Source organism: Schistocerca cancellata, chromosome 10 (genome assembly GCF_023864275.1).
Source record: "Schistocerca cancellata isolate TAMUIC-IGC-003103 chromosome 10, iqSchCanc2.1, whole genome shotgun sequence".
Taxonomy (NCBI): Eukaryota; Metazoa; Arthropoda; class Insecta; order Orthoptera; family Acrididae; genus Schistocerca; species Schistocerca cancellata.
The window spans coordinates 3917430-3930998 of NC_064635.1; the positions used below are offsets into that span (position 1 = coordinate 3917430).

The following is a 13569-nucleotide window of genomic DNA, read 5'->3' on the forward strand; positions in this document are numbered from 1 at the left end:
GTATATCATGCTCCATTTCTTTAGACATTTTGGGAGCTACGAGCAATCATTTTTGGGGCTATTTCACAAGCTTTGTAGCAGCGATCAGTGCCATACCTTAAAAAGTTTTTCTCAGAAGAGGAAAGTTCATTAAATAAAAGTGACAGTGATGTTTCTGAAAGTGACATTTCTGATAGGTCAGATAATGAAGACACTGAGGGAAATATAACCTCTGACAATAAAGTTTGGTGAATGAAGTCAGAACAGTTGATTGGGCAACACTGGCGACTCAAAACACTGCACCTGTGTAGCAGCCGATGTTGATAACCTGCTCTCACCGTGATTCAGTTGAGCATTGCGTGTGTTGTTAGACCTGTTGGATGAAGTGCGTTGGTTCTGAACTGAGAACAGGACACTGAATGAGCGAAGGATGAATTTAAAGTTTTGTTTTAAGCTTGGAAAGACACCAAAGGAAACACATCCATTGCTGGTATGCGTTTATGGGGATCAAGCACTGTCCATGAGGTGTGTATACGAGCGGTTCGCCCGTTTTCGAGGAGGTCAGGAACGTATTACTGACAATCCCCATAGTGGACGACCGGCAACTGCTGTCAGTGACGAAAGCATTGAGAAAGTGAGGACATTAATCACAAATGACCATTGATTAACTGTGCCCATGATAGTGGATAACTGCAGATGAACCATGAATCCGTGCAACAAATCCTTACTCAGGAATTAGGGAAGAGGAAAACGTGTTGTTGTCTGGCGATCAGAAGCAGACACGTTTAGAGGCTTTACAGGATTTTGTCGAAACGGTGGACGTGACACTCAATTTCTTGAACTGTATTGTCACTGAGGATGAAACCTGGTGCCTCCGGTACGACCCTGAAACGAAATGGCAAAGCCTGGAATGGTGTTCTGACATCACCTTGTCTGAAAAAGGTCAGAGCCAAAAAATCACGCATCAAAACGATGCTCATCAAAGATTTTGATAGTTTAGGCATTATCCACAAGGAATTTCTACCTGAGGGAACGACGTTGAACACTGCACAGTACATTGAAATTTTGTTCCTTTTCATGCAATGTCTATGCAGAGTACGACTTCAGTATGCACAACAAGGTTCCTGTTTTTTTGTTCACAACAACACTTGCCCACACACAGCCAATATTGTCAAACAGTTCCTGGAAAAAAAAGAGGCGGCACAACTTGAACATCCACCATAGTTGCCGGATCTCAATCCTCCAAACTCCTTCCTATGCCCTCGACTCAAGCTTGCTTTGAAAGGAAAGGGGTTTGGTGATATTACTGACATACAAAACGGTACATAGCCTTTGAACACAATCCCAAAGGAAGACTTTTTGCAAAGTTTCCAGGACATGTATCACAGAGCTCAGCGGTGCACTGCTATGAGAGGTGACTATTTCAAAGTACAGTAAGGTTACTGTAGTTCACAGTTCATCTACGTTCATGCTACAGGACTATACACCGATCTTTATTGTCAGAGGTTGCAATATTAGTGATAACAGAGAGGCAAATGAAGCAGATAGCATGTGTTGCAGCAACAGGTGCTTGTGTTGCTAAAAAACAGAAGGTAGAAAAATGGAAATGGGGAATAAATCAGTATAAACCTTACAAAATTTCATTTTCTGCTTTTAGTGGCATCAATCTTCCAGTTCAGAGACAACATTCTCAACAACTAACCCCCTTAGATATGTACAGAAAAATGGTCCACATGTCTTTCTAGGTGGATGTAGCAGTAGAGCCAAACAGATATGCAACAGATGGTTACAAAAAATGTGCTACTTAGAGATCAAACAATGCTAGGTTTACTACTATATCTGATGAAATTCAAGTATATTTTGCTTTATGTGTTGTTATGGCACAGGTGAAGAGGCCAACACTTCAGTCATAATGGTCCTTAAAAAATTCAATTTGTACTCCTTTCTTTTCTGACGCTGTGCTATGTAGATTCTTGCATATTTCTAGGTTCCTTCGTTTTTTAAATAATGAAAATGCTGATTCTGAAAACTGTCTGAGCAAGTTGCAACCTATTGCACTGGCCAAATGAAACAAAATTTCCAAAGTGTTTATTTCCCAGATGATGATGATGTTGCATTTGATAAAAGCCTCATGAAATTTAGAGCTAGACTGCTATACCCAATCCAATCCCCAAATAGAGGCATTTTTCAGAAAGTTCTTCAAAATTTGTGAACCACTGTTCAGAATTTGATATTTATACAAAAAAAACCTGAGCCGAGCAATAAACGAACACTGATTGGTGAAACTCCTGTTAAGGACCTCATGCAGCCTTACTTGGTTGGTGGCCATACAGTATATCTCTCCTCACTGAAAGGGACACAGATGCAGTAGGGACTGTTAAATCCACACTTGTATCATTTTCAGACAAGTTCACTATCTGTACAGATGTCAGTATGACCACAACAGGAAAAACTGATAGCCCCAGTCCAGAAGTCCCAAGGAATTGCACATTACAAAAGTTCAATGAACGCATTTTACATACAGGACCACAGTTGTCATCTTTTCTTCTCCTGAGAAGATATGCCAAAGGATATAAGAAAAATTCCTTTACTTAATGGACATTTGTATTTTCAGTTCATATGTCATATTAAATGAAGTAAGAAGGAAAAAAAAATCTTGTTTCAGTCAGTTTATAATTCAGCTGGCTGAGGATGTAATAGATCAGGTCACTTTACCAGACTACCCTAGGTGTGGACGCCTCCAGTCTGATATTTCCCTCATTGGTCAAATTTTGTTAGGTTTATCTACCCCGTCCCAATCCTATTAAGAAATCGTGCCAGACACTGTGTAATGTGCAAAGCAAGTAAGAAGAGTGACACACGGTATGAGTGTCAGAAACATGGAGCGCCATTACTCGTGTCTAGATGTGTCAGGTGTACTACACCAACAAAAACTTATAAAACTGTGTTGTCTTCTCTCCTAGTCACTTCGATAAATAGTAAGATAAGATTTATAAAGAATTCATATAAAAAAAAATTATATAATTTTGAGAAAAGTGCATCAGACAAAAATGCTGATTTCTGTAGAGTGAAGTGGTAAATTTGGGGTTGATGGGGGAAAAATATTAGAAGTCCATAGGTTGAACAGTATAACATCAGCTGCAAATATAGACTGCTGTGCTGTTGTCAGACTTGCAGAAATTTAAATATATCTTATAGCAGTGTGATCCTTGTGAAACATTAACTTGTATTTTACTACTACTAGATATCTTGTCTCCAAAAGTGTGAAACAGAAGACTATAAATAATAGGAGGAGTAAAGGTAACAACTCGTTATGTAGCTGAGGTGTCAAATTATCGGTAGGCACGTAAGTGAGGCTGAGCGTGTTGCTGGGGAGTGAAAGATCCCTCCTTTGAATCTGTAGGAGGAGGATTTGTCTGAACAGGGTGTTGTTACCTTCACCCCTTCCATTATTTCTATTCCACCAAGGACTTTTCATTACTTTATAGACATAAAAATAGGTCCTTTAATGCTTTTTCAGACAATTCTGTCAGAGATGGAAGCAATGCCAAGCAGTGAAAGTGAAACAGGTAAGTAAAACATTTCCTCTTTCTTCTTTAACATGTAAAAGGAAAAATAACAAAATGTTGCATTGCTCAAAACACTATGGCTGAAACGTAAGATGCCTGAAATTTTTATATCTAGGTTCAGTACGTGCCTTGTTTTTAAGACATACATAGGGGTCGACTAAAGTCAGCCTCTAAATTGTGAATGGGTGGTGAATTGTGGAAGGGAACTTTTGATTTAGTTTGCTTCCTTTTAATTTTGTATCACTTTTCTCCCCTCATTTATTTTATTTTGTATGTATTTTTCAGGTAATAATTTTATTCATTGACTTTCAAGGAAGTCTGCAGGCTTCATAATATCTCAGCTTTTGCTAGAAGCTGCTAATCATAATCATTAAAAAGGAAATAAATTGATATTAAAAATATAACAAAAAGTGCAAAAAGAAAAATAATAGGCATAATTTATATAAATTAGTGGTTTTAGGGGTTCTTAAACTCATGGAAACACTAATAGCTCTGTTGGAATGAAATTTTCACTCCGCTGCCGAGTATGCAGTGATGTGAAACTACCTGGCAGATTAAAACTGGGTGCTGGACCAAAATGCATACTCTGGACGTTTACCTTTTGCGGGCAATTGCTGTACTGGCTGAACTACGCAAGCAGACCCTTGATCCACATTATGGCTTTATTTCCGCCACAACCTCATCTTCTACCTTCCAGATTTCACAGAAGCTCTTTTGTGAAACTTGTAAGACCAGCACTCTGTAAGAACGGATATTGGAAGGTACTAGATGAGGTACTGGCAGAAGTAAAGCTGTTAGGATGGGCCGTGAGTCATGCTTGGGTAGCTCAGTTGGTAGAGCACTTGCCTGTGAAAGGCAAAGGTCTCGGTCTGGCTCACTGTTTTAATCTGCCAAAAAGTTTCATCTCAGAATGTGTTTGACACTGACCACAGTGGAATTTTGTGTTTATACTGCTATATCATCACAGACATTATCTGAGAGTGATCAGTTAATCACACTATGCCTGGGGAAGATGTCAAAACTTCACCAATGGTATATTATTAATGTGTATTTCTTATTTATCTTTATCTTTTCAAGTAGCTGTGTGATTTGTGCTTGTTTGCAGATTTTTTGAGTAGTTCCTGGTTTTATTCGCATCTGCTTCTCAAAGCATATAATACTCATAAGATACTGACACATTTTCCGTATGAGTGGCAGGTGGTAAAGTGACATTAGATGTTCCAACACTTCATCATGTTTTGTCAGTATTCCTTGAGAGTTTCCCAGCTTTGTGTGTAATTATTAATCACATGATGCATCTATGAAGCAGAAATGCATAACGTTTTGGTCTAAACAGTTTTTTGTCAGTGACATTATTCTCTTATGATTTTTACACAAACCTTCCATTTTTATACATTGAGGTGACAAGAGTCACGGGATACTCCATAATATCACGTTGGACTTCCTTTTGCTTAGTGCAGTGCAGCAGCTCGATGTGGCATGGACTCGACAAGTTGTTGGAAGTCCCTTGCAGAAATACTGAGTCGTGCTGTCTCTGTTGTGTCATAATTACAAAAGTTTGCTGGTGCGGGATTTTGTGCACGAACTGACCACTCAATTGTGTCCCATAAACGTTTGATGTGATTCACGTCAGGCAGTCTGCACGACCAAACCATTCAATCAAATTGTCCAGAATGTTCAAACCACCTCGATCAATTGTGGCTCAGTGACATGGCGCATTGTTGTCTATAAAAATTCCATCGTTTCTTTGGGAACGTGAAGTCCATGAAAAGCTGCAAATGACCCCCAAGTAGCTGAACGTATCCATTTCTAGTCTGTGATCAATGATCACTTAATTTGGACCGGAGGACCCAATCCATTCCATATAAACACAGCCCACACCATTATGGAGCTACCACCAGCTTACACAGTGCCTTCTTGACAACTTGGGTCCATGGGTTTGTGGGGTCTGCACCATGCTGGAAACCTACCAAAAGCTCTTACTAATTGAAATTGGGACTCATCTGATCAGGCCACAGTTTTCCAGTCGTCCAGTGTCCAATGGAGAGGCACTGCAGGTGGTGTAACGCTGTTAGCAAGGGCATTCGTGTCGGTTGTATGCTGCTGTAGCATATTAACACCAAATTTTGCTGCACTGTCATAATGGATATATTCACTGTATGTCCCATATTGATTTTTGCAGTTATTTCACACAATGTTGCTTGTCTATTAGCAGTGATAACTCCACACAGACGCCGTCAATCTCGGTCGTTAAGGGAAGGTTGTCATCTGCTGCGTTATCGGTGGTGAGAAATAATGCCTGAAATTAGATATTTGTTGCACACTCTTGACGAGGCGCGGCTTGTGGTTTCTGTACTGGGGAAGGCTGCGGCATTTATCGATCGGAACCAACATAGACCTCGCGTTACGCTACGGATTAGTCTGATATAAACAACTAAGAATGCAGGGGGAGGGGGGTGGGCAGATCACTCTCTGTCCATAATTCTTCTATAATCAGGTATTAAATATCATTAGAAACTAACTTCGAGTTAAAATCTTTGGTTAGTGTTTTCATACGTCCTCATTACATTTTCTGACATTTTGCAGCAAATCATATGAAAAGACGCATTTCGGAGAGATCTTTAATGCGGTGAATGTTAACTTTGCAGCTGCTTAATATTTTTGGGGTTTTCAGTTCTAAACTTAAGGCGTTTGTTGTGGTTTACCTCCAAAGCTCGAAGTTTACGAGTTTGCATGACGATACTGTGATGTTTTCGTGACGTCACAGGTCTTGTGCTGTGATTGGGTGACATGCGCAATCCGTGCAACTGCCATATTAATTCACATGTTTGAGAAGCGAACAGTTCGTATTTATTGTGTATTATGAAAATATGCATTTATGTGAAATAATGCACTAAAGATCTCTCCAAAATACGTCATTTTTAGTACGGTTTGTTGTGCTAAAGTACACAAAAGTGACACTGTAGCGCAACACACTGTACCAGCACCAAAAGTGATTTGTTTCGGAAAATGTCATCACGTTTATGACTGGCCAAACATGACACTACCCTTTTTTACTCACTTCACTTAATAGGCTAAGTAGGACTTCATATAAAGAAATTACCTCTTATCAATTATGACTGCACTTTTGCTTAGCCTACCTGAATTCATTTGTATATAGACGAAGTCAGCTCGTCTCCCCTTCTGCGGAGCAAACTGGTCTATGACCATTTCATTGAAATTTGGCGGATTCAGTAATTCTTTTTCTAGGGAACACATTGCAGACGCACAAAGTCTGTCCTCATTCCTAGTGTTGCACATGAATATTTTCACTCTCTTTAACGTAGAGAAGCAGCGTTCTGCCTCTCCAGTCGTCATAGGGAAGGTTACTGTTATTTGCAGAAGTTTTACACTTTCAGGAAAAGCTTTAGCCAGATTGTTATCGCAAAGAAAGTCCAACAAGGTCAAAGCACCTGATGCCTTCATAAAATCTTTTCGGCTGTACAACATGTTCAGCTCATGATGTAGATCTGAAGACTGTGAATTGAACAAATTAACAGCTATTTTAAGGGAAAAATAGTTTGATGTTTTGCAAACAACGATGAATCAGACAGCTGTGCAATCGATAAGTGATAATTGAAACTGAATCTTTCCCTGATCTGAGTTGTGATGAGGTTGCAAACGTTTCGTGCACATACTATTCTTGATTCTGTGAAACGTCCCCGTTTTGCAGTTGGTTCTACCTGTCCCCAGTGATCGTCAGTTTCAAGTGAGGCCCTCATTTGCTGGACAGAATCTGCAAAGTGTGATACATATTCAACAGTTTTCACTGCATCAATATTCCTCTGCTGCAATTGATTAAAGAGAATGTCACAATGAGATGAGGCATGACTGTATTAAAAAAAAATTAACCAGAAGAGGAAATCTTCGTCTTGCAGGAAACCCTTCAGTCCCGTGGCCTTGTTTATTGCCTTGTAATCACTGGCATCATCATCAGTAATTCTTTCTAGGCACTCAACAATTTCCTTTTGGTATTTGTACACAGTGGTTACGCTCCGTGATTTAAAATTCCATCTGATGGACTGAGGACAGGTAGGAATACGCTTCTTCACTACATCATCAAGAATGGCTGTACGCCTAGAAGACCGGGAAAAAAGGTGGAAATTCCTTCCAAGTTGCTAAAGAAGATCCGCACTTGTTTATTCCCGTCACACAATGTTCAGCAATTAAATTTAACTGATGGGCGTAACAGTGAATAAAGTGAGCATTCCTGTACATTTCTCTAATTCTAGTTTGAACTCCACTTTTATGGCCACTCCTCATAACACGAGTTATCAGTTTTTCAGGTGTATCATGTACACTCATTTTCTCTAGCTCGCAGAGAACATCTGCAGTTACATCGTCTGCACTGTGACTTTTTGGGCGTACAAAGGAAATAAATCTTTCATTTATTTGTCCCAGTATCTCATAGCAAATTATTAGGACCAATTGTGACAAATTTGCACAGTCAGTAATTTCATCAACTTCTACTGCGAGAAAGAATGCCTTCGACAGTTCACTCCTGATGAGATTGAGGCATACCTCATAAATTGATTCCAGGAGTTCATTTTGAATTGTCTTTGATAGGCCTAAGAAAACACGGTTTTCTGATTTCTCAATGTGCTGCTTCAAGACACAGTCCAGTTCTGCCATAAGACTGACTAAGCCTCGAAAAATTCCTGGGTTTTTGGAATCTTCTGTTTCGTCGTGGCCCCTTAAGGCAAGCTCGAATTTGCCGCAAAATTTAATACAGTCTATAAGTTTACCCAGAATATACCGATTTTTTTTATACATTTTCATTATATATCTTTATATTACGGCGGTAAGCACTGTCTGATTGGCATATAACGTCCACTTTCCCTAGCATTGAAAACTCAATGAACCCATTTATTGTTTTCACTGGAATTATGTTTTTTCACCTTTGCGTGAAGATTCTTTAAGTCAGTGATACCAGTTTCAGTCCAGGCACTATCAGTACTATTTGTAAGAAGACAGGTGAAACAGAAAAATGCATTTTTCACTTCACAACCACTCAGCTGCATCGTACACTGCTCTGTGAAAACTGTGTTTGTACTCTTGCCTAGATTTGCACTGTTTCTGTTCTTGATTGATCGTTAGATCGGGTCTGGGTGCACCAAGTTCTTTCACTTTCATCCTATGGCCGTGTTCCAAGTTTTTACCTATTAAATTGCACACTGAATTCGTATTGCGCTGGTTTCATACTCGCGGTGCATCGCAGATATTCACAAGCAAGTAAAAATCACTAAAATCTTGCAAAATACACTCCGGAAAAGAAACTTGCTAATATCAACAAAAGCAGTCAGCATCAGCAAGCAAGGAAAGGAAAGTAAAGTAAAGTAAAGGGGACAAATTTCGCGCGCTTTGTCCTCTAATCACTTATGAAACTCTCGCTAGATGGCAGTACTGGTATGTTACTGTAGTTTAGTGCACTCTGGCGGGATATTTGCAAACTTATTATAAATGTAGATAAAATAGCCAATGGCGGAAACAAAACAACTATGTAAAACATTATCAAAACAATAAGACTAAACGTCGATTAATGACGCATTGAAGTGTAGTAGAGATGTGCAGAGACAGAGATTGGATAGCGAAGTTTCGGCCACTCTACATTCCTTTATTACATAGATAGTGGATCGTGAAAAACGTGTGATGGTTGGTATGACACCCTTAGGCTGCAAGCTCTGAGCCTTCGGGTCACCCATAAAGAGCAGTACTATGTAGAAGCCACGCCCCCAAACCGCTACTACATGCAGCTTACAGACATTCCAAGGTCCAGCCTAAACATTACTAACCGTTCGGAAAACATCTAGCGATACCAACAGTTCCAAAAACGTTGATCGTCGTTATTTTAATCGGAATGGGAAATGTGCGAAATTCGTCCTGATAATTTAAATTATGTAATACGCTCTTGCGAAATTTACTTTAACTTGTATTTTGGGGCGGCTCCGCCTCAGAGCCTTTAATTACAAGCCGCGCCTGCTCTTGACACAAATATTAGAATATTTAATTCCCTAACTATTTCCAAAATGGAATGTTCCATGTTTCTAGCTCCATCTACTATTCCACACTCAAAGGCTGTTAATTCAAGTCTTGCAGCCATAATCAGATCAGAAACCTTTCCACACGGGTCAACTGAGTGCAAATGACAGCTATGCCAGTGAAGTGTTATTTTTTTCCTTGTGCTTGTGACACTACTGCCATCTGTGTGTGTGCGTATCACTATCCCACGACTTTTGTCACGTCATTGTACTACGAGTGTGCGGTTGCCTCACTCTTTTTCCATGATCTAGATAACCAGTTAAAACTCCTGGTGTCTGTTATTAGCTGGTTTGTGTGCTGAAATATGGAATAAAGATGTATTTAAAAACCATGAAGTCAGATTTTCGTCTTTTCAGAAATCGGTTTTGTCCCTAGTATATTTGCTGACCTCAGATTTGTGTAAATTTTTTGTAGGTGTTGACGCAAGTGCATCTGATGACACTTTAGTTGCCCAGCCAGAGCCTGCTCATCTGCATAATGGCGATACAACCACATCGGGACAGAATGAGGTACGTTATTCTGTCTATTTTGTGTCTTGTGCTTCAGAGTTTTGAACTAGAACAATATTGAGGGAAATAATGGAGTGACATTGCTCAATGATCTGTTCTGCTTCAGAAATGGTAAAGATTGGAAGCAATGCTTTTGTGAACATTTCATTGTGGTGGTGGTGGTGGTGGTGGTGGTGGTGGTGATTTGTTTGGACTTTTTGGCTGTTTCCTCTCTAAACATTTTGTGTTTAGAAACTGTTAATGTTGCACTCAGCCCAGATCTGATCTGTTTACAAAATGGATCCACTATACAATAATTTCCATTTGATGTAAAGAGTTCTATTTGTGGGGCTTCAGTACTGCACATCATAGAGCCTGCACACAAATATTTTTTCACCGTGCACCACGTGCGTAACCATCATTCGGCAGATGTAACCAAATGGGATTCGAAGTGGAAATCATAGTGACCGTGCTATAATGTGCCTCCCTGAGCCAATAACAACGCGCATTAGTAGGGTATGGCCATAGTTTGCAATTTTAAAAGTGAAACGTGAAGTGTTGGTGGCCACGCCTGACATTAATATACATTGCCGCCAAAGATAATGCCATGTAAGGCAGATGATAGACTGGGAGTCATTGGAAGAATCCTCTGTAAATGTAATCCACCCACAAGAGAGGTAACTTATAAAACCCTTGTCAGATCAATGCTTGAATATTGCTTGACAGTGTGGGATCTGTACCAGCTAGGATGCGTAGAGCAAATAAGAAAGATTGAAAGAAGAGCAATCTGTTTCCTTACAGCTTCATATAATATGCATGAAAATGTCACAGAAATGGCCAGCCAATTCCAGTGGCAGATACTAAATTCTGCATCATCATGGTTTGGTATACTGTTAAAATTCAGTGTATGTTGCCCACCTCTATCCCTGCCCCAACTCCCACCCCACCCCTGCTTTCCATATGTTAGGTAGTAATAGCTTAGTTATGCTCCCAGAATTCCCTGCAAAATGTGCTGAGTAATATTCTGTGTATATTAGTGACTTGTAGGTAAATCTTAATTAACACTGAAAAACAATAAAGTAAGCCAAAACTAAATAACAGACAGTACAGTACTTAAAAAATAAGCCATGAGAAAATAACACCAAAATTCACAAAAAGGGATGCCGAAATTGGTCGTAAAACAAAACATGCTCCACCTTCACCCCCGCCCTCCCCCTTCCTCCTCCCCCCTCACACTCTCTTTATAACTGTTGTTATTGTTAACCATTTGGTGCTTGATTTCTTTTTGTCTGAAAGTTTTTGGGTGTATTTTATCTGTAGAATTGTGGCACACACAGACTGTCTCTCTTCAGGACACCCACTAATGGTATATGGAGTTACGCTGAAACTGGGACATTGCCCACTATAACATGAAGGAGATGAGAGGCTCCATTGGACACTGTGTATCCATGTGTTTTGAATGTGATCATGCGTACCGTATTTACTCAAATCGAAGCCGCACCTGAAAAATGAGACTCGAAATCAAGGGAAAAAAAATTTCCCGAGTCTAAGCCATACCTGAAATTTGAGACTCGACATTCAAAGGGAGAGAAAAGTTTTAGGCCGCACCTCCAAATCGAAACAAAGTTGGTCCATTGTAATTTGAGACACAATTTAGGTCGAATGAATGACGATACAGCTACAGTAGTTTGGTTAGAGTCGTAAGCTTCGCAGTTAAGCTTTACCAGGCAACCATTGCTATGCATCAGGCGCTCCGTCCGTATTTATATGGGTACCCTTTCTTTTTCACGTGCTTCGTCTGGTTTGAATCGATTGCTTATTTTTCTTTGATCTGATAAATGCCGTTCTCTTTGTTATAGGTGTTTACGTCACTCTAAGCTGAAAATGCAGTATTGTACTGTGTCATGCATTGTTTGTCGCATTCTGATAATGGGTGTTTACGTCCTGTTGCCGCTCGCGGCATGGCTTGCTTTTGTGCACGCTACCGCCGCTTACAATTAAATTTAAAAAAAAAAGGGGGGGGGGAGGAGAGAGAGAGAGAGAGAGAGAGAGAGAGAGAGAGAGAGAGAGAGAGCATCTCATTAGCGAAGCAATGGCAAGAGGCTGCTGTTTGTTGTTACTTACACTGCTGCTTTCTTTGATAATATCAACAACCAAATAGTAGACTGTGTATGATAGAAGATGTTCTGAACGAGAGTTTATTGAAAATTTTTCTCCGTTTGAAAATCTTTACAGACGCCTCTTTAGTACATCACAATCTGCACAGAAATTAGTCATCTTAGATTTAAAAATGTAGTCAGTTGCCATGCTTTATTTCTGACTGTATCACTATTAGGCGTAAGAGTAATACGAATATAAACATGACATGATATATATATTCTTCCACGTTTACTGTTGTCTCACTCTAATTTCGTAGTTTATTAGGCAGATAGGATTTAAATTAGATAGCAGCGAACACGAAAGAATACATGGCAAAATGTTTATATTCGTATTATTCTTATGGTGAAGAGAATACTAGACGTGATTCACAATTCATAAAAGTTCTTGTTAGCAACCATCTCTTCTCACAGGTAGGAAAAAATTCAGAACGTAGAGTTGGCCACATTGACAAAGATACCAAACAGTCTTGCCAGTTGGATTTTCGTAGTACAATGAAATGCTGATGCGTTCGAAGATGAACAATACGGAATTTGTACTTACTTTGTTGGATAATGTGTGAAAATACAGTGGTTGAAACTCGGGGCAGTGAAAAAAGCTCGTCTTCCACATTTTTTTAAAATTTATTTACTGACGCATAGGTTTTGGCACCAGTATTTAACTTTGTGCCTGCAAAGCATGCCTGTTCAGCGCTACATATATTCGGCGGTAGAAGTTAGCTGTGGCGGCACCTACCAACATTTTTCAGAACTTCCGCTTACTTTGAACTCGATTCTAAGCCGCAGGCGGTTTTTTGGATTACAAAAACCGGAAAAAAAGTGCGGCTTAGATTCGAGTAAATACGGTAACTGCCAGGGGCTCTATGCCTGCGTCGCATCCTTCTATTGTCCTCTTATAGAGTGCTGCTGCCACCTCTGTCACCTTTCCCACTCCTTTGTCAGTGTCTGACTGGTTTTGACGTATCTTGCCACATCTCCCACTTAGAGGCCAATCTTTTCATCTCAGTGTGGAGAAGGGAGAAAGAAAAATAAGCCATCAGAAAAAACACCAAAATCGGGAAAAAGTGACAACTAAATAAAATGTGCCCTCATTTCTTTGATTTAATACTTGAGTAACTATGTTAACAGAATCTTCCATCGGTTCTTGGTGGAACAACATTATAATAAATGAAAAACACCAGTTTGCTTTTGTTCTACAATATTACTTTGGTCATGTTAACCGGTTTTTGGGCCCTCTTCAGACATTTACTGAGTATTGTCACTGAAGAAGTTACAGTGTTTGCTAACAACATTGGAAGA

The 13569-nt window shown here is 39.7% G+C and overlaps 1 protein-coding gene across 2 annotated transcripts in view; it reads left to right on the top strand.

The window, feature by feature from the left end:
- The window catches only part of LOC126106343 (uncharacterized), a 106570-nt gene that overhangs the window by 69548 nt on the left and 23453 nt on the right, over nt 1-13569 (top strand). For both annotated transcript variants that reach the window (XM_049912594.1, XM_049912593.1), the window contains exons 12-13: nt 3500-3548; nt 10041-10135. In XM_049912594.1, the coding sequence (XP_049768551.1) occupies nt 3500-3548; nt 10041-10135 (144 nt within the window). The remainder of the gene's footprint in view (nt 1-3499; nt 3549-10040; nt 10136-13569) is intronic.